At 52.4% G+C, this 27,969-nt stretch overlaps 2 protein-coding genes and 1 long non-coding RNA gene across 4 annotated transcripts; 1 reads left to right on the top strand and 2 right to left on the bottom strand.

Annotated features, from left to right (window-relative positions):
- Positions 1 to 101: 101 nt before the first annotated feature.
- On the top strand, positions 102 to 5,032 carry LOC116653471 (uncharacterized). Its single transcript, XR_004307345.2, has 2 exons — positions 102 to 323; positions 4,703 to 5,032. It is a non-coding gene; the product is annotated as an uncharacterized LOC116653471 (long non-coding RNA).
- On the bottom strand, positions 4,052 to 10,917 carry IFITM10 (interferon induced transmembrane protein 10). Of its 2 annotated transcripts, XM_085548386.1 has the most exons (4): positions 10,770 to 10,917; positions 10,313 to 10,429; positions 9,532 to 9,949; positions 4,052 to 4,955 (listed from the first exon to the last, which is right to left on the bottom strand). In XM_085548386.1, exons 1-4 carry the CDS (start codon positions 10,793 to 10,795, stop codon positions 4,806 to 4,808), a joined length of 711 nt encoding a protein of 236 aa, XP_085404512.1. In that variant the 5' UTR covers positions 10,796 to 10,917; the 3' UTR covers positions 4,052 to 4,805. The 2 variants fall into 2 exon arrangements, with proteins under 2 accessions (XP_085404512.1, XP_015719326.1); XM_015863840.3 differs by lacking the exon at positions 10,313 to 10,429 and having other exon boundaries at positions 10,770 to 10,913.
- Positions 10,918 to 14,214: 3,297 nt separating this feature from the next.
- Positions 14,215 to 27,579, bottom strand: CTSD (cathepsin D). Its single transcript, XM_015863832.3, has 9 exons — positions 27,465 to 27,579; positions 26,972 to 27,128; positions 24,969 to 25,092; positions 23,552 to 23,670; positions 20,167 to 20,366; positions 19,156 to 19,278; positions 18,155 to 18,299; positions 17,427 to 17,525; positions 14,215 to 16,841 (listed from the first exon to the last, which is right to left on the bottom strand). Exons 1-9 carry the CDS (start codon positions 27,530 to 27,532, stop codon positions 16,680 to 16,682), a joined length of 1,197 nt encoding a protein of 398 aa, XP_015719318.2. The 5' UTR covers positions 27,533 to 27,579; the 3' UTR covers positions 14,215 to 16,679.
- Between the last annotated feature and the right edge of the window lie 390 nt (positions 27,580 to 27,969).

Here is a 27,969-nt window from a genome sequence, read left to right as displayed (position 1 = left end):
GAAGAAAGGAAAAAAAAGAAAGAAAAAAGGCAGCGTTGACGTCACCCGCAGCCAATCAGCGAGGCTGGAGCGGAGCAGGGTGATGTCACCCCGCGGAGCAGCGCGGAGCCGCGGCTCGGGCAGAGGGCGCTGCTCGCGGGGCGCAGAGCGACACGAGCCCCACCTGGAGCACCTGGACAGCCCCGCTCCGTCCTGCCCGCTGCTCCGGCTTAACGGAGGATGAAGGATGAGCAGCTTTAGGGTTTTGCTGGAGCTTATGAAATGGAGGGAGCCGGCAGCCCGCGCGGATGCCGGGTGTTGGAAATTAACTCTCTTCTCTCCAGGTGCGCGGAGTGAGATCGCGGAGAGGACTGAGGGTGGTTTGTTGGACGTGGGGCACGAGCCACACTGTGCTCTCGTGCTGCAATAATCAGTGCGAAGCGGATCGGTGCAAAAAGCCCCGTGCACCGGATCGGTGCAAAGCCCCCCGCGCACCGGGGTCGCTCCGCCGTGCTGGAAGGGAACGCGTTTGGGCAGTTTCTCTCCAAAACCGGTTCAAAAGAACATCTCCAAGCCCTGTTCTGACACACCGCTGTCACGGCCCGGGGTTAGACCTGACCCACAGAGCATCTCCCAGGGCAGCAAACGGAGAAGGGGAGGTGGACAGAAGGGCTCGTTGTTCCGTGGGCTCCCCGGGGCCCGGCAGCAGCCGGCGTTACCGAGGGAAGTGATGCGGGCAGGGCCGGGGTGATGCCGCTGTGGCAGAACAAAGCAGCGCCGCGCTGCCGGGCACCAGATGTGCAGCCATTGTCATTGCCGGGGTCGGGTCCCCCCCCACTGTGTGCAGAGCAGCGATGCTGCGGCCGCTCGCTCCTTACTCTACTTCAATTAAAAAGCGTTTGAGGGACAATTTACCCCATTCGCTTCATTCTGGGTGTTTTTTTCCCCCCTCTTTTTCTCGTATTCCAGGCACACCCGAAGATTGGTTGCATCCCAGCAATGTGTTTTAAATGCAAAGTACGCTTGCACACGTCGTCATTTTTGCTCAAACGTTTTCCAAGACCCGTAATTGCCATCTCAGGCCAAGCACAAAACTCGAGCTAAGCAGATTTCTGCCAAAGCAATGAGTCCACCAGAAAGGAGAGGCTTCTCCCCCAACCCGTGGTTGTTTTAAACGCCCAAATAATTGCTTTCAGCACCAACCAGTGCTCGGCTACTGGAGACAGACAACGCTATGGGGCAGTGTGAGGCTGGAGGTGTGCGCCGTGCCATTTATCGGCTGTGTGCTGCAGCAATAGCACTGCAGCTCTGCCTGAGGAATAAAGGGGAAACGGCACCAAAACGCAACGCTGAATAAAATCCTTCTGCTCGGAGCATGAGTCACACAGGGGATGGGAGGAGCGGGACCTTTGTACTGGGCACGGAGTGATCACGTTGTGAGATGCTGAAGGCTTTGTGAGGGCAGCTCTGCACAAGGCTGAGGGCTCTCAGTACTGGACTCTTTTCCCTACCCCTGTGCAGGGTTTTGTTCAGCTGCTCATCAGTTGCTAGGATTTTTTTTTGTTTTGTTTTCTATGCTGCTGAAATCAGTTTCAGTGATGAGAGCATCTGCTGCCATCTGTGCCTCCCACCCTTCCCCGCATGGTGAGCTGGGCACTCTGTGAGGCCCTCTGTGCAGCACCTATCCTGCCTGGAGCAGCAGGCAGCCCCACCAGCACCCCATTGCTCCCCTGCATCTGCATGGCTGCAGCTGCATCCTGACCCTGAACCTGGTGGCACTGAGCAAAGGGGCAGCTCCAGCTCACAGAGCCCAGTGGAGCAGCACTGGAGGGAACTAGCAGGTACTTTGGGTACTTCTGGACCCCAGTATGGCCTCGTGCAAAATGAGGGCTGCTCACTCACCCCTGTGGGAAGCTGAGGATGCTGGAGCTGGGTTGAACGTCATTACCCAAACTGGGTGCCAGCTCTGCTCTTCCTCCTGCCCTATTTCTTGCAGCCGACTCATTGACGTAGGAGAGCCACGGGGTCACGGCTGCCGCTGGGAGGAAATCCAAACCAGTTCAACCCAGCTGGGATTTGCCTGCAAACTGGCTCGGCAGCCTCTATGCGGAGGTGGCAGCGCTGAGCCTGGGGCTTGCGTAAGTGTGTGGCATTTGCTCACACACGAGGGCACCCTTCTCCCTGTGAGGTCCCACAGAGACTTCAGGAGAGTGCCCAGAGCCACCTCTCGGTCTCCTGATGTGCTGCTGGGGAGTGCAATGAAATCATCACGTGGCAATGTAACCATCCTTCCTTCCTGAATTCAAAAGGCTTCTCAGGCATCTGACGGCTCCTCTCTCTCACCCCTCTGCTCAGTTGTTGCTCCTGCTTCTGAATGCAACAGAGGCTGCATCTTCACAGCCAAGAAAAGGTGTGAGCTGGAGTGCGCCCAGCAGTGCTGTGAGTGGCAGAAGTGAAAAGGCAGAGCAGCAGCCCCAAATCCTTCCTTCTGCCGTGCTGGTGGCAGCCTTGGCGAGCTCTCCCTCTCCAGAATGTTCCTGCATTACTGAAAAAAGAAATCACAGTGATATTTGAGTGCTGCATTTCATTCTCACGTTCCCTCCAAGCTAAAACAAAGAAGGGGTGCTCGATCTGTCTGCAGGTTTTGGTGCACCTCAGCCCTGCTGCGGCGTTCACACGGAGATACCTCACCCAGTGTGGGTGTTCCTGGCAGCAAATAACAAGCGTGGTGGTGCTAATAATAGCCCAGCCTGTCCATCCCCGGCAGGTGATGCATGCAAAAATGCTGCAGCGTCAGTGCAATATTCCCCTGGTTAATTACAGCAGCAACCATCGTCCTCCTTTGACTGGAGCGGCCCATGGGGGAAGAGATGATGGCACTCATTTGTCACACTTGTTAGAGGCAGGAGGGATGGCTCTGGGTTGCATCCAGCTTTGTTTCAGATCTGGCTTTATCTGAGCAGCCCTGCTCCTGCCTGCCAAGCCAGGGCTTTCCACATAGAAAACCACCTGTGAGGTGATCACCAGGGCAAATCTCAAGGTCTCTGCCCTTCGTCTTGTTGCACTTGAAGAGGTCAAGGCAAAAACCCATCGCTTTGCCTATAAGTGAAGCCCAGAGGAGCTCTGGGCTGCACTGGTGTCTTTGAGAGCACTGTCCTGCTGCTGACATGCTGCATCACCTCGCCCCACTCTTCTCCTCTGGGATTCATGCTGTTGCCTCCTCCTGCTGCAACCATTCTGAAGAAGTCTCAGTGAAGGGAAGAGAAACAGAGCTGGCATCGTCACGTGCTGAGGAGCTCATTTTGCACCTAAAAGAGATGAGACAGCTGCAGAATATGCAATTAGATAAGAGGCTGGGGAGCTGTATTTTATCCCAGGCCTGACCGTTTGTTCATGCTATGACCTGGGGCTGATGGCACAGGGCTGACGTTTTGTGCAGCCTGAGGAGCCGAAGGTTCAGACGACAGCTCTTCATTCTTGTACCACCGGCGGGGGGAGCTGCCTCCTGGCTGCCTTGGCTCTGCCAGACGCTGATTGAGCACCGCAGGGGTCAGCGCAGAGCTGGATCTCCAACCTGGCACACATCCTCCTGCATCCCTCATTCCTGACACTCTCTTAAGCAGCTGCCGGGGACACAGGCATTGCTTCTTGCCAGTGGGATGCGACTCTCTGCTTCTTTGCCCTATTTCTTCAGCCATCCTTGGAGACTGCCATACCCCAGTGGCTCAGGGACATGTAGCATCCCCTCAGCCCTCTCATCTTAAAAACTCAAGAAATACAAGGTTGTTTTTTTTTTTTTAAGCAGCACATCGAATGTGGATGATTCATCCTGTCCCTTACCCTAGCATGCAGCATTGTCAATCCTTTCTGTCTTTGTGCAAAATGAGGGGAGAACAACCTGAGGAACAGGGCTCACCATCTCTGGAGGTGTTCAATAGCAGGGTAGATGTGGAATTGAGAGATATGGCCAGTGGGCATGATGGGGATGGGTTAGGGGAGGACTTGCTGACCTTAGAGGTCTTTTCCAGCCTTTAATGATTTGATGATGCTATGATAATTGACCCAGCAGCAGTAGATATCAGAGGTATCTTTATTGACCGTGTTACAGAAATACAGTAGCACTTGGTTCACAGAGCACATGGAGTTCCCCATGAGGTACCTTTGTTCTCAGCACTGCTGGATGATCTCAAGGAGAAATTTGCCCTCTAATGCTCTGGGGTTGATCTGGAGGCACTGGGGCTCTCCAGAACCAGCACCCTAACACTCAGACCTCTGGGATGGTTATCTCAACCCATGAATTAAATTCAATAGAACTGCATCACAGAAGGAAAACAACAGAACGCTGTGGGGCATTTGGGCAGTTTGAACACACCTGATATGCTCTGAGCCTTGGCCATCCCATTGGCCTTGGGCATTCCACTTTCCTCCCAGCCCTGTCTGCAGCCCAAAGCCCTCCGTGGCCATGCATCGGGCCACACATCACATTTAGCTTTCAGCTCTGCACACTCTCATTGCACAGCTCTGTTTGCCATGAAGTAAGATCTTCTTGGTCTCTTTTCCTCCCTGTACAATTGCAGAAGTGAAACCATTTCCTACAGCAGCACATACTGTTTAGGAGCAGGGAGAGTACGCTTGCCTGGGCTGATAAATTCATTTATTTTTTATTTATGTATTTACTTTTTTGATTTTTTTTTCTCTTTTCTTTTTTTTTTTTTTCTTCCAGTCACGGTGGAGTTGTTTTACTCTCGTGTCCTTGCTACAGGAAACAACTGCAGACACTTCTGGCATAGAGGCATTTTGGCGGCGGTGCTGCTGTTGGCCTCCTGCTAGTAATCAGTGAGGGGGTACCGCAGGAAGATGAAGATGAGGATGATGCAGAAGGTGGCAAGGGCTGAGCTGGTGATGTTGAAAAGCCGGGCTGTCTTGGCGTCTTCCACTGCACCATTTAAGTCATTGAGGAGTTTCTTATCCCGGACCTGAGGCAGAAAAAAACCCAAAATTAACTGGGAGATGTACTGTGATAATATGTAATAAAATGATATAATTAAAGTAATAATGCATCCCCAGAGAGATCTGGGTGCTGATGGACCCTCCCAGCGTGCCATGCCATCCTGGCAGCTCTGGGGTTTGCACCAGCTGGAATAGGCACCACAGGGCTGGTGGGGCAGCTCCGCACTTCCCAGTTCGGCACAGGTTGCCCAAGAGGTGCAGTGCCCCATCCTTGGAATCATTCAAGGTCAGGCTGGATGGGGTTCTGAGCACCTGATTGACCTGTAGGTTTCCCCATTCACTGCAGGGGAGTTGGACCAGACGAGTTTTAAGGGCCCCTTCCAATTCAAACCATTCTATGAACCTTACTGCACGCGTGCTGTCCTTGTTATCCTACAGGACAACCATGGACTTCCAATGTCCGCGTCACCTGCTCGTCCCCACCTCCTCCAGGCTGCCAGGAGTAGCGATGACAAGAGCAGGCAGCAGGTGGCACTGCCGGGCAGCGGCCGGCAGCGCTGGATGATAGATGGCCTCACCAAGCCCTGAATGGCATCGCCGGGCAACAAGTGGCATCACCAGGCAGGGATGGTGATGCTCACCTCTGGAATGCGCTCCATTCCTTTCCAGCAGGGCCATATCCCCGTCGGCAAACCCCTCACAGGTGGCACTAGGCACTCAGAGCACAGAGGACCTGGCACCAGAGAATTTTGTCCAGTTTTCCACATCAAGTTGGCAGCGTCCTTGGGATGGTGCAGCGTGTGCAGTGCTGCTTACTCAGTGCTAGAGGGCTCCGGGGCTGTGCTCCTGCTCACCCCCCCTCACGCCCCCAGCGCTTGCTATCAGGAGCAAGGTGCTGCTGGCTGACCGCTAGGTGTCGGTGGCAGGCTGTGAAATCCTGCAGCAGCCTCAGAGTCCTCTTAGAAACATAAAAAACCTCTTATCGACCAGGAGCTTTCTGCAAACATCCTGCGTCGCATTCAGACCACGTCTCAGCCACTCTTTTTTCCTCTCTCCCTCCTGCAGTGATCTCCTGGAAGCTTGATGCCACTTGCCCAGCACAGGGATGGGCTGCTGGACCCCTCCGTCCTTCTGGGCCGTGCAGCTTCACACCACCACGCTGCCCTTCTTGCGGGGCTCTGAGCACAGCCAGCAACAGTGGGGCCAACCGAGTGCACAAGGACCTGCACAGCAGGCAAGCTGTGGCAGAAGCCTTTTCTCTATGTCTTGGCACTGAGTGGATGCCAGGGGAGTCCCAGCTCAATACCACGCTGTTGGCTGTCACATATTGTGCTTGGCTTGGTGGCCTGCCTGGATGGGAGATGACCTCAGGGGTGGTAGCTCTATGCCCAGGATGGCTCACATCAGGAATGGTTCTGCGGGTTTTGCATCTTCCCAAAAGCCTGGAGGGATGCAGAGCTCTGATTTGCTGAAGTGGGCACCTTGAGGTGAAGGGCAGCCTCAGGGCATCCTCCTCTTCACAGAATCACCAAATCATTAAGGTTGGAAAAGAACACTGAGATCATCAAGTCCAACCTTCAAGCCATCCCCACAGTGCCCACTGAGCCACATCCCTCAGTGCCACATCCACAGGGCTCTCAAACACCTCCAAAGAATGGTGACTCCACAGGGGTAGTGACTTCATCATGGTGAGGATCCCAACTCACGCAGAGCACATTTCTCATTCTCACCATGCCCTTTGGTGTGGTCCTTTCCTCTCCTCCCTTACTATTTTCCCACACACCTTCAGCTGTCATCCTTATGCAAACATCCCATATTGGCCATTATAATTTACACTGCCTGTGAGCTCCAGCTGAGTGACAGCATCCCTGATGTACACAAACATAATGAAAAGGTGTTTCCTGCTCCAGACTGCTCGTGGTTTGAGCCTGGAAACTGTCTCCTCCCTTCTCAAAGTGAGGACAGGTCTCCAGGGCCATTACAAACCGCCCTGACACTGGATCAGGTGCTGCCTCAGTCCCAGACACTTTCTTATCATCTTCACTTTGATCCTCCCTACCTTGCCTGAAGTCATCTTGCCATCCTGGCCCTCATTCCCACGGAGATAACTGATAGGTGAGGATGGTTATCCCACATCTGCTGACTGTGGAGTTTCCCCAGAGCACTGCACGAAGGCTGTGCCAGAGATCCACACCACTCAAGGTAGCTCCCTTCCCCTCCTTCAGCCTCATCACACTTCAGCCCCATTTCTCTTCTACCAATGCTACGTGCCGTCTCCTTATTCCATCCCCACGTTCCCTATTCCTTTCCCACCTCCCATCTCAGCTTTCAGGCTCAGCTCTCACTCAGAAGCAAGCACTTGCGGGTGGGTACCAGTGCTGTGTCAGCTTTCCCAAGGAGACAAATGGTTTGTTGATAACGACTCTAATGAGGCCATGCTGAAGGCAGCCTGTGCTTAGTATTCAGCCTGCAGCTGGTGGAGGCACGCTTTGGGAAGAGGCTGGTTTGGCTGTAAACCCATTTCCCACACAGAGCTCTGCTTCCCTGCACATAAGGAGCTTTTTGCTCTGGAGCAGATCCTGGGGTTTATTTGCTCCACGGATCAGCCGGGAGCAAATCCAGCCATCGTATCACCCATGTGCCTCATGCCTCACTAGCAGCAAAGCTCTGAGAGCAGCCACACAGGCTGCCGGGTGGGCTCCAAATGCCACTGGAGTGCCTTGCTGCCTCAGTATCAACGCAGTCCAAGCACAGCTGTCATGGTGGAGCTCATTCCACTTCCTGCCTCATCCCCTAATTGGTGCCCAAAGAGCTTTTGGCTTTTCCCAGTGCTCTCTAGAGATAGAGCTCCAGAGCAGGAGCTCCTGACACTGTGCACCAGTGTGCCATTCATTAGTGCTGGGAGCTGGGAAGGGGGGCAGCCCATGGAGCCACAGTGCAGAAGAGCTGCAGCAATGCCTTCTGATCAAAGGGAAGGAACCCGGAGTGCTTGAGTGGCCCTGGGCCTGCAGGGAGGTGACCTGAGGGCTCCATCTCCCTCGGTGCTGCTGCTCATCTCCTCTGCCCCAGCCCAGTGCACACAGCTCTGAGTTGGCACACTACTCCTGCTCTGACCTTGAGGTGTAGAAACAGCCCCGAGGGATACAATCTGAGAGCCATGGCTGCCGAGCACCTGTCCCACTATAAGGGAAACAGAGAGGTGTGCAGCGTGGTATTGCCCAGAGCACCTGATGGGTCATGTGGAGCACCTGGCTGGGATAGCGCTGCCTTTGCTCTACATGACTTCGTATATCTCTTTGTGTAAGAGCTTAGATACGTTGGTGAGCTGCTTTGGCATCTTTTAGAAGGACCCCAGGCAGATCCCAGGCAGCAACACAGGCACTGGGAGGCCCCACACCAGCACGGTCCTGAGGTGTGCACCAGCTGTCGGAGCATGCTGAAGCCACATGCTGGGGTGCCTGCAGAGACACCTGTGGGCTCAGGGCACACAATGTTCCGGTGCTCCTCTCAGCCTGGACCTACTGCTGCCACTGCCGCAGTGACCCCGTACTGCCCCTGTTCTGTCCTAGCACCCAGCCCAGCCTTGGGCAGCACCCACCAGCCCTTCTGCCGCACTCTGATCTGTTTCTGAGGACTGTGTGTTTCCATCAGATGAGGAGCCATGGCTACCACAGAGCTCCAAGGGATCTCTACTACCCCGTTTCACAGGATGGCTCAGGCAGGTCCCAGCCCCACAGCTGCCTGCAGCACAGGGACCACAGGGAGACCTGGTGTAGCTACGTGGTGCCCTGAAGATGAGAAATCTTAACTCTGTGCTTCCTGCACAGTGACAACCCCAGACTCAGAGAAGGGAAACTGAGGCAGAGGGCTGGTGCAGGCTGAGCCCAGGGCTGCCCAGCACTCCCTGTCCTGTGCTGCCTGGGGTTCATTGATCTGTTTCTATGATGAAGCTGGGCTACGAGCCGGCCTCCCGCTAAATGCTGCTGCCAATGCACATCAGCCAGCTGCCTGTCCCCAGAGCATGACCCACACGGGGCTGCCCTGCTGCCTGGGCTCTTTGTGGGTCTGTATGGCTCATCTTTAGGAAGGGAAAGGCAGCCTGGGGCCCTTTCCCATGGCAGCTCCTGAGATGCTGCCGGGTGTTCCAGTGCTGAATCTCATATCCCAGCCGGGCTGCTCACCCCACAGCTTTCCTCTTTTGAGGATTTTAGTGGGAGATAGGACAAAAAGCAAAGAGGCAGCATTATCCTGTGCTGGCAACCTCTTCCTACTACAACCTGACCAATGGTGCTGCCCGATGGCACCTATGGCTCCTGCCCCACAGCACAGTGTTGCTGTGTCTCATCCCCCCAGGTCACTGCCTGCCCCAAAGAAGGGATCGAGTGCTGGACTGCAGGATGCCCGTGTGGTATGTGCTATTGGGAAGGTCCCTTGGTCCAAGTGCCCCTTCTCCACCAAACAACATCCCCAGCTCCAAACCACGTTGCTACCTCCCCATCTCCATCCCCATCCCCACAGCTGGTGGTGCACATCCCACATTGGTGGCACGGATGTGAGTTACCCCCAGCCCCAAAGCGCTCCCTCCCGATGCTCAGCACTCACTTTCAGAGAATAGGCCAAAGCGATGAAGCCGAGGCAGCAGAAGTTGAGGTATACGAAGTTGAAGATGGACCAGAGATAGTAGTCATTCACCTCGCTGGTGTCGGGGTAGATCTCGATGACGGTGGTGGGGTTGGTCATGGTCTTCTTCTCCACCGAGTGCTTGCACGTTCCCGCTGGCCGCAGGCTGTCCCCTTTGCAGCCCTTGCTCTCCATCAGCTGAGCGGCAGAGGAGGGCGAGAGGACGGGTGAGGCGTGCCGGAGGGCCGGGGGCTTGGCGATGCATGCGAAGCAGCCCTGCTGAGGGCCCGGAGGGGGTCGGGGGGTCCAGGCCGCCCCGTCGAAAGGGCACGGGGGGCCCAGAGGGGGGTCCTGCGTCCTCTCCGTGGTGGCGGCGGCGGCGGCGTCACCGCGCTCTGCCCTGGCGAAGTGAGAAATGGGGATGGAGGGGGGGGAGATGAGAAAGGGGGGGAAAAAGAAAGGGGAGAGGTGGGGGGGAGGCAGGAGAGAGAGGGAGGGAGCGGGAGGCGGAGGAGAGAGCGGGGAGAGGAGTGGGGGAGAGGGCAGAGGAGGGAGGGAGGGGGGGGTCGGAGGAAGGGGAGGACAGCGCAGGGGGGCACGGGGCCGCATCTCGGAGAGGGACAGCGGAGCGAGGAGGGGGATCACGGGGCGACGCGAGGAGAAAGCATCAATTCAAAGCGCAAAAAGCACTTGGGAAGAGCGGGGCGGGGTGGGGGTTGGGGGGGGTTGGGGGGGGGAAGCGCTGCGGGGAGAGTTGCCAGACCGCCGCGCTGCCCCCGCCCGCAGTCCTCCGTCCGTCCGTCCCTCTGGCTGTCGGTCTGTCCGGGCCTTGTGCCGTCCGTCCCATCCCGGGATGGGGAGCGAGGGGGCCGCGGTCGGGCTGTGCCGGGCAGTGCGGGAGGCGGCTCAGTGCGGCACAGCGCAGCGTCCTCTCAGCTCCCCCCGCTCGCTCCCGGCGTGGTTTTGTTATCATCGTTGTCATTATCGTTATTATTGTTATAATTTCGCCGAGCCCTCCCCTCTGCGGGATTCCTGCCGGGGCTGCATCCCCCCATCCCTTCCACCTGCCAGCAGTTCCCCCCTCCCTTTTGGAGAATACCGTGGCCGGAGAGGAGGAGATGGAAGGGGATGAGGACAGGGGATGGGGAAGGGGGTGTGAAGAGGCTGCCTCCCCCTCCCTCGCCCCCCTCCGTAGCCGTGCGATTATGAAAGCGGTGCACCTCTCGCTGCCCGTCCGTCCGTCCATCCGTCTCCTCGGAAGGCATCGGGAGGAGCGGCGGGGACACTACAGGGAGGGCTGCGGGAGCCGCAGCATATCCGGCTCAGCACTGCCTCTTCCTCGCCACTGGAGCTGGGGAATGGGGGGGTGGGGGCAGAGCCGGGGGGAGCGCTCAGGGGGGTGGGCAGCGCCCCGAATGTGCTTCTTGTGGGAGGGCTCAGCCCCACTATTCTCACTCCTCCTGTAACGAGGAGCAGCCCGGTGGGGGCAGCTGGCTGGTTCCCCCAGCCTCAGCATCACCCACAGGGACTACGGTGATTTATTCCCACAGACGTGGCAGAAAAATCACAGGGTGAGGTGGAGAAAAAAGTGCCATTTGTATCCTTGAGTGGATGGAAAAGTGATAGCGCTTGCGGGCACCGAGCAGAACTCATAGTGCAGATGGCACAGTGCAGGGTGTGTGGCTGTTCCAGGGGTGGGCAACAGGGATGCCATGAAGGACCTGGCCATGACCACTGGCACAGGGTTACAATAAAGGTCCCCAGGTGCCATGAGAGCTGTGTGCAGTAGCAGAGAGCAGCAGGGACAGAGAGGTCACTCAGGGGGACACACCATGTCACCCTGCAGGCCAGCCTGGCGCAGGTGGCTTTGTGATGGCAGCTGCAGAAGGGCAGCAGAGAAAGCTCAAGGAAATCCTGCAGATGGACCACTAAGGCTTGTGAAGAGCTGGGTAAAATAAAAGCTTACGTAGACATTACCTGCACGGGAAGGGAAATCCTCACTTAGTGCTTTAAGCCTGCCCAGAGTGTGCTGAGTTAAGGAACAACAACTGACTTGAACAGCTTTTTGCAGCCTACAACCTTGCTGAGCATCCCTCCTCCAGGAGCAGCAATACAACCTCCCGCAGGGAGGCTGCTGCCTGCCCTGGTATGTGCCACTGCCCTATGGCTTGGTGGGCTGGGGAGGTCCTAAATTTCACAGGGCTGCTGCGTGTGTTGGAACCAACAGGAAAGCCAACACGATGGGCAAATAAGGCAAACAATGAAGGGGCCAATAGGTTTATTTGGTGTAACAAAGCCTGCAGGGGACATTGAAGACCAAACCAGATGGTTAAGGGACACAACTGTGTCAGCATGGGTGACTACAAGAGTATACCAGAGGGATGAGACAAAAGGCTTCCTGTTACCCGTCTTCTCCTGAAGACCAGGTTCCCTTCATGGCTTTCCCCTGAGGCACCTCATGGTGCTGGGCTGGTGGATGGCTGCCAGCCTGGATGGGACACAGCCCCACCTGTGTCTCATGTTCTCCCATGTTACTGGCTCTTCCACTCACAAACAACAGGTTTGCATCAGCCCAGGATGAGCCTGTTGTTTGTTTGTCTTGCTGAAGTTGTGTACTGCTCTCTTCCTAACGTCAGCAAGGGATAGAGGATGAAGAGGGAGAAGGAAATTGGAGAGGATGTGGAGGAGGCAGCAGGGTGGTGCTGGAAGCAAAGCACCAACGGAGAAGAGCATGTGCTAATGTGAAGAAGATGGGTTTAAAGACTGGGTTGGATAGAGCCCTGGGTAACATCATCCAGTGGGCAGTAACCCTGCCTGTGGTGGTGGTGGGGAAACTGGATGCACTTTGAGGTCCCTTTCAACCAAAGCCTGGTTCTATGATAAGAATAATAAAGAATATGCATTATTTCTATACTCCTCTGTGGGTTTTTAAAAGTCATGTATGCATGTGCAAGAGAACCCCCTACTTCCAGGGCTGCACAAGAGGAAGGTGTTTCAAAACAATTCTGTACCTGCACTGGAGATACACTTGCTACAGCACAACGGAGTACTCTGTAAGACGTACACTGAGAACTCAGACTGCCACCTCTAAGAACTTCCTCCTCAAATCCTACTCCAGCTTTCTGGAAGGCCATCAGTAAGACTCAACCCTGCTTCTTCCAACAGAGAAAGACCACACTGGCACCCCTCTGGAAAGTTTCTGATGGTTTGCCAAACCTCACAAGCACTGAGGTGGGCTGCAGCTTGGAGAGGTTTCTCTCTGCTGTCTTCTGGATTTCAGTCTCTACTTTTCCCCTCCCAGAGGAGCCTAAAAATAAATAGATCAAAGAAAGAGCGGAAAAAGGAGTCACCAGTCCCAAACAACGTGCTTAGTCATTCATGGTTATTAAAATAGGTTCTGAATGCAACAAATTGCTGCGCCAGCCAGGGCAGCATGCTGCCTCCATAAACACAGGTCTGACTCCTCTCCCTGTAAGCTGGGGGAGATGCAGTCTTATAGCAACCCCAGAGGTAGCAAGAGGAAGGATGAGAACAGGCACCCTGCTGCAGAGGAAAGGTGGAAGGAAAATATTTATCCTCTTTGCATTAGTGGAGACACTTTAATAAACAGTAAGCCATCAAATTGTCACGCAGATGGAGTTCTGCAGAGGTGGTGCAGCAAATGAGGACTGATGCAAACCAGAGCATTTGCAGGTAATATAATCCAGGGCCAAGTCCAGGCTGCTCACAGGTTGGGTTCTGCTCCTCATGGTAAAGCACGGGAGGACAGCCTGGCTCTTGGCTTCCCCACCTCTTGGCCAAGATCAAGGCTGAGACTGTTCCTGCTGAGGCACTGTGTCTAACATGGTGTGATTAACGGCTCAGGCACGATCCCCACTGCAAAAACAACACCCTCATATTTTAGTGATGATGTCTCCCCTTGGGCTGAGCAGTTGGTTTTCATGACCCAGCCAATCCTTTTGGGTTATAGCCATCCCTTCAACATAGGAAAGGGGTTGATTGGGGTATTAGGGCATCTCAGGGGATGAGAGACCCTGGACATGCCAATAAGGGAATCATTTAAGCTCTCTGCATGCTTAGATCTGCATTCAGAAAATGGGATGGGACTTGGCTGCATCTGCCTTACTTTATGTAGACGATATTCTTTTTTTCCAAAGCAGGGATTAGCTCTTATCTTGCACCTGGCACATGGGGCCTTCATTCTGCATCACCATCTTCAGTTTCCGTACAGCAACACAAGGACTGAAAGCCACTCAGCCAGGCAAGAGAAAAGGATTTCTGCTACATTCCAAACAAAGAAACACCCCACGGTCTTCATCACCAGACTCTAGGAATGCAAACTCAATCCTAATGGGTTTTAAATTGGGATAAGAAACTGGAGTCTTGCCTTAGCTGCTCTAGGATCACATTTTGCTCAAAGCCCTGCAAAACCTTGTCCTAGCTGGCCCAGCAACCACAGCAATGAGCAGGTGGAACTGTCACATCTCTCTGCAGATGCTGTTCCTAATACAGAGAAACCTAACAGCCTGCCAGTAAGTTTTCCTACCCAAGAGAACCTGAAGAGTCCACACACATACAAGCTACCAGCCATACTAAGCCCCTCAGGTGTGGGAGAGACCAGGACTACAACACTTCAAGCTCCTTAAGAAAAGACCAGACTGACAGTTAAGGGGGGAAAACACTGTATTTGCTTTTCAGTTTTCTAGGATGAGACAATAATTCTGACAGCAAATTAGATTTAAAAATAAAAGTCACGCAGTAAGAGTTTGGTTAAAAAAACTCAAATAAAAGAACAAGAGGAGGAGAACCATTTTGGTGAAGACTATGATTTGTATTGCAAATGCAGTCACACCCAACTGCTCCTCCAGCCTATCCCATGATATGTTAGTTGGGGCCTGGCTCTGGGTGGCCACGGAGGCTATAAGGCATTGCGTATCCACCAGAGCTGCTGTCCGATGGCCAGTTCCGCACAGCTAAAATCTGACATGGAACATTCAAAATCCTCTGTCCCCCCCCCATGTTGCCAGTATCATCTCAGAAAGAAAAGAAAAACCAAATGGGTACTCAAGATGCCATCTCACTGTGCTGGGTAAATGCTGCAGCTTGCAGATGATCTAGTAGGACTTCACAGTGTTCCAGGTATGTAATGCAAGAAGTGGACTCGCTGGAAAGGTGCTGTTGATTTTGGAGAATTGTTTCTTTCAGTAACACACTGTTCCTGATCAGCAACATATGTCCACAGGAACCCATATCCTGGGTTGCAAGTCTGTGAGCAGGCAGAAGTAAGCTCTGGGAGCAGCAGATACATCATATCCAGAGTTACACAGGACAACACACACTTAGGGACATCCCTGCTGCCCACAAAAGACACCTTCATAGCATGAGTTATGGTTATAAAGCCAATTGAACTATTGCAAAAGGTGGAGACGAGCAACATCTGCAGGCTAGGTGCTCACTGTCTGCAGCTGTCCTCTCACAGTTCACCTGTAAACTTCTTCCCCACTCATGCCCCAAAGGTCATGGTAGATTTACTGTTGGGATGATGTAGCTCACTTGTATGCATACCTCACCTTGACTAATGACATATTCACTCAATTGCTGGTGGTTTCTCTTGCCACCCTCAGCACTGTCTCTCTTTAACCTCAGGACCTGGGAAAACAGTATGACTGGATTCTCCTTCCCAGCATGGACTAGGAGCTTTGAGAAACTTCTGATCTCTACTAACAACTCACTTTATTATCCTCCCAGTTACTGTTGTTTCCTCACTCAACTGGTGCATGCTTACTGATGCTAGACCAAAGAAACAAACACCTCAACATGCCCAGAACTTGGATCTCGAAGACAAAAATGTGGAACTAGGAAAGCAGTTCCAGCTACCACCTCCCCAAAACAAGAAAACACTTTGTTTGGTCTGCAGCACAGGAGGTAAATGCACAGAGATCTCATTGATGTTAGTAACATGGAAAAAAACATGCCAAGTAGGGAGGATGTGAAACCCTGGGCTCTGGGACTTGGTAGGGGAAAAATGAGTGCAAATACAAGCCCACAGCCTCTGTGGCACCCTCCTGCCTGGAAGTCTTGCTGCCTCTGCCAACCGTCTCTTGAGTTTACATTCAAAACACTATGAGAAATGTTTCCTAAAGGTCTTGTGATTTAAGCTTGTAGATCACAGAATTGCTTTGGGAAACATTACCCTCAACTCACTGGCTATGGATGAAGTTGCAAGGAAAACCCAGGAGAAGCTCAACACACCCAAGAGAACTTGGGTGTAGTGGCTTTGCTCAGCCTTCAGCACTAAGCTGGGCCTTAACAGACATGAAATCAAGTGACTTGTATTAAAACCTATTGTGAACCCTCCCCCCCACCCTGCCCTTTGTATTCTTACGTCCTGAGGACTCCCATTGACTGGAATCCTCCTGTAAGTCCCTGCCCTACTAGGTCTGAAAGGCTCAGGCCAGGCATGCTGATAAGACACCCCCTGCTCTCACTAGTGCATTCACAACACAAGATACACAAACAGAGACCCTCAATTTCAAAACTCAAATCCTGTGCATGCTTCACAATCCCCTACTGCTTCAGTCCAGGACATGCTAAGGACCAATCCAGCACTAACTCAAGGAGAAGTGGTCTAGCAATTGCTTTCTCACCCATCAGAGGGGTGATGGACTTGACCACCCACTTCAGTGACAAACCAGAAGTATCACCTGACTTCTTCGTCCTTCTCCCCTAGCAAAGAAGCCCCAGCACAGCTCCTCTGCAGGAGCAGAGCAAGCCAGCTGCCTTCCCAGGGGCACTGGGGGGAGAAGGCAGTGCAGGCTGGTTCAGCTTTGAAGTAGACCTTAAAAACAAATACTCAGAGATCTAGCAGAAAGCAAGGGGCTACTCCAGCTGGTGTTATCAACTAGAACTATCCCAGCACCACTTACTCAGAAGGGGAAAAGCAGCTAGCAGGACAGTAACAATGAATATTTTCCTTGTAATCTTAAGTCTAGTCGAATGCCTTTGTTTTATATTTTTTCCCCCACTGAGTGGGTTTCTAATCCTGATAATCTTTCTCTACAACTTCTCTACAGGTCCTGTGTGTGTATGCAAGTGTTTGTGTGTAGCAGAGACAGTGAGGGAAGAGGGGGTCAGGCGCTTTTGGCGAAACCAACAGAGTCATTATCACGGTCGAAGACAGTGTAGTAGGGACCAATGAAGACATCTCCCAGGATCCAGAGTGGTCCCCCAGGTGGTGGGACATCCAGGCCAGAAAACCCACTCAAGCAGATGGTCTCTCCTTGTGCAGAAACCTAGAGAAGAGCAAGAACTTCAGCCAAAGGCCCCCACCTTCCATCAATATCACATTTCAAATAGCACCTGCCAACCCCAGCTGCACTTCAGCCTGTCCCATTCTGGGAACTGCAAGCTGGCAAGAGCTTCTAAGAAGTAAAAGCCACTGCTGAAACTCCGCACAAGGTGATTTTTATAAGCCATAAGACAACAGTCACCTTCCACGTGAGACTGGAGGCCTCTTTTACAAGGAGGCTGGACTAACCCTGTCAGAAGTCGATTGGAAAAAGAAACAAACAATCAAAGTGTCTGTAGAAAGCACTGAACTGCCTACCCTTACCCTTCCTTCCTTTCTCCTCCATGAGCAGGGAGCATCATGCAGGAGGATTTGTTCATGCAAGACATGGAAGTTCCCTGGACCCATCAGCCACTGCTACTGCCACCATCTTTCAGACTTCTCCCCAGCTCCCTCTCCCCCACCCCCCAGTGCCGGTTCTAGGCTTGCTTTTGCTATTCTAGGATTTCTGGACTTCACTGCTCAGATCCAAACAAAAGAGACAAAAATCAGAGAAGCATAGGGCTGTCAGAAATTGCCCTGGATGTACCTTGAAGACATATTGCTCCCCAGTGAGCTGGTAGGGCTTCCCACCTAGCATGAGTGTGACAACTGGCAGAGACGAGATCTTCTCACATGGGATCACATACTGAAAGAGAAGCAGCCAGGGCATCAGATGGCAGTTCCCAAACCCTCAGGAAAGCACAGTCACCCACTTGGAATGGTCATGTCAACCCCATCCTCCCAAAACAGTGTTCATCTCGGAGAGCCAAAGCAGCCTGAGCTGGGATAAGTGTGCTGCTAACACCCAGGGATCTGAGCAGTGGGGCCAAAGGATGTAAGGATGGTTTAGGTCTGCAGGGATGGAGCCAGAGGATGGTAGGTTCAGGTCCAACTCTGCTGAGCCCCTGCAATCCCCATCCCTCCAGGATTTCAGGGAGGAAGACGACCTTGGGAGATTAAGTATGACGGTTAAACACTTGGCAGGGATGGGCTGTCATTTGCATTAAATGTATTTGTAATTAAAGTGCCTCTGGACTCTCATTAATGCGAATCCTTGGCCTCAGCTGCAACTCACATCCCTCTCCTCTACCTCCCAGAGATGAGTGGCAGAAGTGACCCAAAGCAAAGCCCTTCTACTACTCCCATATCCATTCCAAGGACAGAAGGGTGCTTTCTGTGCTGAGGGCTTTTTCTGGAGCACAGACCAGGATCAGAGAACAGGAAACCAGCATCCCTTAATGCATTTGGATGCAATTACATCCACAGCAGCCTCACCTGGCCTTTGATGAGTGGTTTTGCACCAATGGCTGATTGCAGCTCCTTCACTTCCTTGGTAGGGCCAGTGATGAGAGAAGTGCCTGTGTCCACAATGGCTTCACAGCCCCCTTTGCAAAGGGTCAGCCCATTGGCAACATCCACCCTAGGGAGATATGTCCAGAGAGCAGACAGCCCTTAGAGATGGCCCCAGCAAGGGCTACAGAGAACTGAAGTGGGGATGACTTAGCCTGGCTGTTACACAGGCATGCAGGAAGGATTGAAGGATTGCAAGAGATGCTACAGAAGGCCCGAGATAGTGATGGATGCTCAAATCCTGATGTAGCAGGGTTGCTTCTCTACCACACATAGGCCCTGATTCCACACAGCCCCTGCATGTCTGAAAGTAAATAGATGCCTTGCTGCATTAACTGCATTCCTGCAAATACCCCTAGACTGCTGTGTGTGCTGGTAGGTGTTTGTGCTCACTCTACTGTAAAAAGCGAAGTGTTAGCCAGGTGCTAAGACAGCTTTAGGGGTTGTAAGCAAGGGAAAGATTCACATACATTACGAAGGAAGGGGAGGAGTTGCTTGGCTTCCTCACCCATATCAAGTTTCTCAGTGTTGCAGACAGATAAAACCTTCTAGCCTTGATCTCTGCAGGCTTTGCCAATGCAGCATGGCTTAGGGAAGGTGAGAACTAAAAACCCTGCACCAGGGAGGGCAGCAGCCCTCAGGAAAGAGGCGCACACTGATCACAGCCTGCTCCTCAGCTCCTATCACGTGGGGGAGCTCAGAATAGACAGCAGGGCTGGCCGGCAGCTCCCCTTCCCCCTGCCTCCAACAATGCGCACTGATTGCCGCACAGTGCCCTTCAGGCAAGGGCTGCCTTCCTGGGGCTGCATCCTGCTCATCCACAGCTGCAAGCCAGCAACTCAGAGTTTAACACACAGGAGGCTCTCAGCACTGTACCAAGCATGATGGATGCAGGGCTGCCCGGACAGCAGTGCAATGAGACTTACGAGTCCATGTGGACCTGCCAGTAGGCTTTACGCGTGACGTTCACCCAGCTGAAGTCACCACTGTAGTATTTGGGGTCAGTCCCCCCCAGCAGCAGTTCACCACCTGGCTGAGCTGTGGGATCTCTGCAAAGAACGAAAAAAAAAAAAATCACCATAATCAGGAGTGAGGTAAGGAAAACCCCTCCACGCATCCACAAAACACACTGGGGAGTTCAGAGTTGAAGCACATGAAACATTAGTAGCATTGGAGATAAACAATTTATAGTATAATACATAATAATACAATAGATCAGTATGAAGACAAGTACTCTGAGATAGACTAGGGGAGGGAAAAAACAGGAATATTTTCCAAATCATCCTGCAGACTATCCGTGCCCAAATCCACTGAAGCCAATGGCCTCAGAGCTGGATCTTCAAGGTTACTGTCAGATAAAAGATTGCTTCTGAGCAGATGGGAGAAATATGATGATGGGGGAGGGACAGAGCTGGAACTGCCAATAGCAGCCCTCTCTGCTCTCCCTTCTCCAGATGTACTCCTTTTTGGGCTGAAGTGTGTTCATGGGGTACCTTAGGGTTGGCAACAACTGGCCAAGGCAGTAGATGGTTTTCCCAGAGTGGGAGGAAGGATAAGCCCCATCATCAGTGTTTGTCTGCAAGGTGACACAGGCACATGGCTTGTGGACATCAGCTACAGACCAGGGCTGTGTTTACCCCTCTAACAGGGGCTGCTCTAGTTGCACATGATCTTATGACTGCAATCCTCTTAATTTTTATTATTATTATTTATTTTTTTCTTTTAACCCTCTCTCTACTTCTGAAGTCAGGTAGCAGACCTACTCAGCATTTTTAAGTCCAGTAAAATGCTGCATTTCTATTTCACTTCTTATCCCATGCTAATGAAGAGCAAGGTATTTAGCCCTCCTGCTCCAGGGAGGCAACCCTGTTGAGACCTCCTCAGCAATGCTGGTGTTTACCCTGACTGAGATACGCTGCCACCAAACCCAGCAGTACCTGTTCAGGTAGAAGGAGAAGATGTTTTTCTCGATCAGCTTCTGCTGCATAACATTATCAAAGAAAGGTGTGACCTTGTCCACAGAGATTCTTGGGAATGCCATGCCCAAGATGCCATCAAACTTGGCAGCAATGAAGGTGATGCCTGGCTGCTTCACAGCCTCCCCGAAGATCTGGTTCTTGATTTTCAAGTTACCAAGCTGTAGGTAGATGGGACAGAAGGAAAGAGTTTGTGAAAAGACATGCCCCACAGAACTAGGGTGGAAATGGGACCTTGCTGAGCACAGGCTGTAGAACATCCCTCAACACATCACCATGCTTTTGTCCTGGTATTTGTACATAATAACTGAAAACACATAACGTGGTACCACCCTCCTTGGTGAGACAGCCCACTCTGGCTATCCAGTAGTACCTCAAGTCCCAATGAAACCCTGTGTGTCCCAAGTGCTGGAGCTTCCCTTCACTCACTTCCCACCTCACTCAGCCCTCAGACTATTGCTGGGTCCTAGCATTGGTCATACCATTTTGTAACTCCTCCTTGTTGTGGAGGGCTTGTCCCCTCACTCCATAGCCCTTCCCTTATTGCCTACTTCATCCTATCCATAGTTTGAGCAGATCTTATGCTACACAACTCTTCACTCCAGACATCTAATACATATCCATGCCCCTCCTCCTGGGTGCTGCATCCATACTCACCTCTGCCAAAGAGCCTTGCAATTACCCCAGTACAAGAAATATTCCCAAGATCTTGTGTCATGTCCAGAAGAGAGACCAGCTCACACAGACCTCTTGCGGCAGGGGAAGAGCCAGTAAGGAAAGTGACGTTGGTACATAAACAGTAATCAGAGTAAGGCAAATACAAAGGTCATCAGAAGGACCAGTATTCCCCACTGGAAAGCTGGAGGCCCTCTCCACATGCACAAGGGCCAGTTTCCAGGAAGAAATGTAGAAGCTGCCCAGCTTCTAGCTCAACACAGGCAGTTTTGGTGTCCGTATTATAGCTCTAGCAAACAGACCTGTAGTAAACAAGGCTGGACTGTACAGCTCGGCCTCGCCCACCTGATGGCAGACAGCAACAGCAGATAATGATCCCTGTAAATGACAAACATCCCCTCAGGGTTAGACAGACTGTGACTGGGCAGGCGGTGCTGGCTTTAATGGTATCTACAGATCGGAAAGGGCAAGTCAGCCTTGCAAAAGCTAAAAGCCACACGGCAGGATGTGGGCCAGAACAGCTCACAGCAACACATCCGTTTGCAAGTCCTACAGCTTTCAAAAGCTGTTTCAAACAGCAATTGCTTCGCCTCTTGAACAGAAAATGCACGGTAGGGCCACCCTGCATGCAGGGCAGCTGTCCAAAGCTAGTCCTGCAGCAGCTCAAAAAAATCAATAAGGCTTCCACTTAAGGGAAACAGAAAGATAAGACTGGGTTGGTTTGAATTCCTCCTCCAGTGCAAGAGGCTAAGGACAACCTGGTGGTGGGATCTCAGCAGGCTCATGGAGACCGTGCCCATCTATGCTTGATTCTCAGCAGGACTGAGACAAGTGCATCTTCAGCCACATGGCAAACAGGGAGCATGGCAACATGGAGCACTACTCCTCCCCCAGCAAGACTGGAGCTCAACACCCTCCCTACATAGATAGAATGGACAGACTCTGGGCCACCCACCAACCAGTGCCCTTCAGAAGTATATCAGTGCTACCATACACTTCTGGGGATGCTTCTACGCATTTGGATGGCTGGGGCTGGAGCTGAGACAGCAATTCTAGAGGCTGTTTCAGAGAGTTTGTACTCCAAAACCACAGACTGCAAGCTTGCCTGTGGGATGAAGTGCCCAGTGGCACACCATGGTGCTGAATCTGAAGGTCTCTGATCTCCCCTTGCTCTGCTGCACTGGAAGCACAGAAGCCATGCAAGAGGTTCCTTTTGCTCCCACCCACACAGAAACTAAGCACTACCAGCTGTGCTGGTTGCCAACAGCCATCCTCACTCCCCTCAAACAAGCTCAGGCACAAAGTTCTTCCTCTGTGCTGCTGGGAAGCAAAGAGCTAATTAGCAAGCAGGCATTAGGGTGATAATTACAGAAAAAAACTCACAGTTTTCCTTCTGACTCACTTCAGCCCTGCATTAAGCAGGAAAGTGCCTAAACCAGCCCACACTTTCACAGGACAATGAAGCTTGCTGTTTGCCTTGCTCTGTGCCTGCAAGGAGCTCTTTCCCATCCCGGCATTGCTGCCATACCATCAGCTCTGCAGCCAGCAGGGCCCAAGCAGACTGCTCTGCCTGCTCAGTAAACCAAGCACATGAAGGCTTGGATGGTGGCTGTTTTCTCACTGAGTTTTTCCTCTAAGCCTACTGAAGAGCACAGTGATCATGTCATGAAACTGAAATGGTCTGGTGGCAGGGGAAATAGAAAAACAAAAAGCAAGTATGGAGAATGAATGGCAGCCCCCCCCAGCTCCATGCATTTTCCAAGTTACCTACTCTAAGGATGAGCTATAGAACACTTACTTGCACAAAGCTCCAGGTTCTTCCTTACTTAGATGCTTTTCCTCCAGTTCTAATGAAGAGTAGCTTAACACTTTTCAGTTCTAACTAACACAGAAAGCTGAGAAACTCTAGATTTCTGTGTTTATTCACAATGCTTTGCCTCCCTCCCCTAAGCAAACACACGCCCTTACCCCAGCAAGGACAGCAAGTTACTTGGGAACACGTGTGCCACAGATTTCCAGCAGCTGGTACACTCAAGTGCATTTGTCCCAGTGAGAACCTGAAGTCCAAGAGTATACACCCTTTAAAGGGCAAAGTATTCAGCCTTTACTTGCTGGAAGGAAATTGAGATGAGAAGCTATGATCAGTCCAGCAACCTCCAGCCAGCCCATCAATGGCTGATGTGAAACCCTCAAGACATGTGAAGAGGTAAGAACCACTCCACATAGCACCAGGATGAGGCTGGCTCCGTCAAGGCAACAGAGCCTGTTTGTGTTCTGTGTGACATCAGCTGCTCACATGAATGCTTCCTGCCATCACAATGTCAGCCAAGAGCAAGTTTTAGACAGCAGCAGCAGCCTGCAGGATGGTGCTGGTATATATAGTTAGGATATGAGTTTTCCAGGGTCAAGAAGAAGAGGATGGCCAGGGCACATCTGTAGCATACAAGTGTGGCTACTGCTCAGCTCTGCTTTCATTGACCCCCAAGTTAATCCCTTCCCTTGCCCTGCCCAACTCAGTTGTAGTTACCATCTCACTTCAAAGCACTTAGCAAGCCAGCACTGAAGCATGCTTGATACAAGTGGAACACTCCAGAAGTGAGACCCATTGAAATCAAACTGTTTCAAGTACTTTTCCCAAAAGCTGGTGGGGGGAAACTTGGCCACTACTTACCGTGACTGTGTCCTGGCTCAGGAATCCAGACAAGCTCCCAGTCCCATAGTGGATGGCAAACTCAGTGCCATTCTCCACATAGGTGCTGGATTTGGATGCATCGTACTTGTGGTGTAGCACTGCAGGCAGGAAGGGGAAAAAATGGACATGAGCACTAACGTTCCTCTGCACCACAAACAGGTTTCAGTCACAAGAAAAACACACTTCAAATGCACCAGGAACATCTGCTGTGTGCCTTTCCAGTGTTAACCACAAAGTAACTTCTGCTCCTCAATACCCAGCTACACAGCATGCCTGGGGCACACAGACACTTGGTGCTGCAAGGGCCAGCTTGAATGAAATGAGAAGGTCTGGGAAATCAGGCAGGGAGATCCAATTTGGCACTTCAATAGGATTTGGCCACAGTGCATTAAGAGCCTGGACTATACACAGCTGGCATGTCAGGACACATTAGACAAGACGTCCCTATGGCTGCCTGTCATGCCATGGAGAGCTGGGTGGCTTTGAATATATTCTGCTCTGAACACAAACATGGATTTGATGGTCTTATCAAGGCAAGTTGGAAATCTGTATGTCCACTTTTGCTTACACAGATACAAAAAAAAAAAAAAAAACAGTACTGTTCTCCCACAGCCCATGATGTTTTTTATAGGGCTGTACAAGACAGGCCACAAGTTCAGATTCCCTCTCTGCCCTTGAGAGCCACTGGAGGTCACATCTCATGCTTTGCTTAGAGTTTCACCCTGCCACTTAAGAAGCAAAGCACAGATGGCAGTTCCTTTATGGCATTTCACCATAGCTGGGTTTGAAACACGCATTCATGGAGGTGTATTGCACTGTAACGTCACAGAGCAGAGAACAAGGATAAAGAAAAAAAAAACCTAATTTCTTAGAGGTTCTCATCACAGAGAGGAGTGACTACATGGTTCACGTTAATTATAAATCCCATAAACATGCAGTCACATGCTCTGTGCAGCAATAAAACAGAAACTAGGACAGTTTATATCAGATCTGGCAAGAAGTTGCCCTTCTACCCCCCCCAACATTGCGCAACAAAACAAGTCTATAATTTGGGGAGAAACCCAGCAACCTGGGGAAGCATTCATTGGTTCCCAAGCACAGGAGCAAGGCTGCTCAGGAAGGCTGGGCTCATGCGTGGGCAACAGGGAGCAGCTTTAGGAGAGAGGGTGTGAACCAGAGGGGCAGGGAAGGCTTGGCACCAGCCCAGACCTCTCCTCCCTCCCTCCAGGTGGATCAGCAGAGTCTGTCAGCTGCTCTGCTATAGCCAAGTTGTTCTTTCAGCAGGAGAATATGATGATGATGCAAGCTAGGGGCTTCCAGTTCATGGCAGGGGCAGGATCATTACATTAGTCCCTGAATTGGCACCGAACAGGGAAAGACAAGCTGTGACACTTACAACAAGCGATGTCCAGCAAGTGACAGTGCACTGATGGCACCCAGAGGTTGGAGGAGCCTGTGTCAAAGACCACAGTGAACTTCTGTGGGGGGGTCCCAATGCCAATCTCACCATAATACTGGGCCTGCAAAAGAGAATGGAGCCCTGTGAGCAGAGGTGCCCAGTGATAATGGAGTGCATCCCACAAAGCTACCCTGAGCTGGAGAGATAACTGCTGCAGTAGCATGGGATGGGCACAAGGAACCCCTGTCTGGTACCCACACCCATGGGTGGGGGGGTGTCCTGGTGATACAGACACTCCCAAGCAAACACAACAGCATGTAATAGCAAAGAAAATAATGACATCTTCCACAAAGCTTTTCTCAAAGAAAAAAAGGGACTGGCTTTTTATGTAGACACTGCCTTCATCCCACTCATAAGAGTGATGGGCTCTACAAGCGTCCAAACATAACTACAGCGGGTAAGAAAAGGATAAACAGGGAGGAGAAGCAGGATGGGCACTTGTAGAGAGGACTGAAAGCATGGAAGGGGAGAAGGTGCACAGGCAGAAGCACGGCTCACAAAAGGGAAGAAAAAGCTGTGAGAAAGGCAGCATAAGCACCTGCATAGATGAAAAGCCAGAACAGCACCGAGTTGGCTGGGAAGCTGCTGTGCTGGCAGGTCTGGGGAGGAACTGCAAGTCACATGGAGCTATACCCTGTGCTGCCATGGTGGTTTCAATACTGCCGGCGAGCCCCAGGGTGCAGGAACAGAGCCAGTACTCAAGTTGGGTGTGATCATTTGGGGGGGGGGGGGGAAGCCTCAGAACAGGATTAAGATTATCAGAGGTGCCTGCTCCAAGTGCACCTCCTGAACACTTGGTTTCTCACTGAGTAATTAATAACTCATTACCACTAACTGCAGTGGGAAGCCAGCACTCACTTCACAACTTCTGGGGTCAGCTCACCTAAAAATAACTGACTACAAGCTTCCACTGCCACCAAGGTCAAATCCACACTGAGTGACAGGACATTTAAACTCACCCATGCACGGGTTACTATGAACAAGAGTAAAAACAGCTGCCTTGCAAGGCTGTGGCATGGTGGCCCTGTAAATCCCATACACAGCCCCACAAAAGGGACTTGTGGGAAACCATACGGGGTGGCTGCCTGTTTCCTGCAGCTCTTGCAGCAAGTAGAGCCCTTCGCTGTCTCTACTGGGTTCAGAGAGTGCCAGCAGACACTTACCCTGCGTCACAGGCTTGGTTGGTTCCTATAACTGCCTCAAGATGCCCCACTTGGGGTAGGTACTTCCCCTTCCTTCCTGAACCCAAGACTGCACTCTGGCTGCAGAGTATGCTCTGGAACAACACCTGAATTCTTGACAAGGTCCTTAAGCTTGGCAGTGCCTCAGCACACTGAAGTGCAGGGCAAACACCTGGGTCCTGGAAGCACAGCACTCCAGTTCCATGCCACACTGGGGCTGGTTTCAACACCACTGCTCAAACAGTCACAACCCTTCCTTATGGGATGGGGCTCAGTAAGAACCTGGGGAGTAGGACCAGCACCTTCTCAGTCCCCAGGTGAGAGCTGTGTGTGGGACAGATGTGATAAGATCTCATCTGCACCATCTGGGGTCTCCTTTCAATGCTAGTTCCACTATCTGGGTGTGGGAACACACCTGCATTCACCAGAGGATCATTTCAAGGCCACTCAGAAGGAGAAAGCAGGGACAGGTTTAGTACCCACACATGACAGAGTGCAGCACAGTAATTCTAGGAGCACCACCAAGCCTGTAGGCCCCTACGTACAACTACCATACACAGCAACTAGTGGGAAAGAAGGGAGTAAACAGGTCACAGAGCAGCAAATCTGGCAGCTCAGTGGCACCATGCTTATTATTTTTAACTTCTTAATGACGTTAAGCAACTGAAAGGTTTGGCAACGGCCTTCTGAGCTGCAGCAGGTGGCACAGCTCTACCAGGAGCACCAGGGCCAGCCAGGACAGTAGGACTGGGTACTCACATCCATGTAGTTCTTGAGGATTTCTGGGGTGGGCTCAGCCAGGTCAGCAAAACCCAGCTTGAACTTGAGGAACTGGGTGATGGCGTTCATGTCAGGGATCTCACTGCCCACCTCAGTCAGCATGCGGCGCGTGGAGGTGAATTTGGTGAGGGGGATCCTGTAGGGCAGGGGAAAGCACTAAGTTACAGGGATGACTGAGCACCCACCACCCTTCCCAACCCCTTGGAGAAGATCACTTAGCTCCAGCAGGATGCACACAGGGCAGACAACCCCTAACCTCAAAGCACACAGCTTAAAAACATATGGAGAGCCCCAAACAGCGGCATCCCCCACTCCAGTAGGTGAAGACCACCAAGGAAGACTGCACCCCACTTCAGTAGGTGAAGACCACCAAGAAAGACTGCTCAGAGCCCCAACACAACCCCAACCCCGCAGCACCATGAATCAGCAGCACCAGCCCTCCCCACGCCCCCCCCCCCCCATAACGCCTCACCTGATGAGAGCCGCGCAGGGCCCCACCAAGGCGAGGAGGAGCAAGACGAGCAGGCCGCGGGACGCCATGGCGGCGGAACGCTCGCAACGCACTACAGCCCCTAACGAAGAAGCGCGGATCCCGCCCTGCCCGCGCGCTGCTTTTGTAGCGGCGGCCCCAGGCCCGGCACGGACCGTCAGCTGACGGGGCGGCCCCGCATCACGTGCGGCGGAGGGGCGGGGCGGCAGCGGTGGGGCCTGTCTGACCCCACAGCCGTGACTCAGCCTCGGGGTGGGGGGGTGGGACGGTCACGAGACGGTTTTACTCTTTATTTTTTAATTATTGTCATTAGATACGCTCTTCTGGAACACCTACAGTGCAGCACTACCCCCCCACCTCAAGAACATATGGGGCTTTCAGCCCTTGTTACTACAAAACCACAGTCTGCCACCAGCATACCCAGTTCCACTGGGGCTCCGATGGCTCTGCCCATCCACGCTGCCCCTCCTGCCCCTCTCTCATGCCT

The sequence above is a fragment of the Coturnix japonica genome, chromosome 5 (genome assembly GCF_054131305.1).
Source record: "Coturnix japonica strain WE chromosome 5, WE-NBRP24, whole genome shotgun sequence".
Taxonomy (NCBI): Eukaryota; Metazoa; Chordata; class Aves; order Galliformes; family Phasianidae; genus Coturnix; species Coturnix japonica.
The sequence above is the reverse complement of the archived record's forward strand: the minus strand, read 5'-3'. Positions and strand labels throughout refer to the sequence as shown.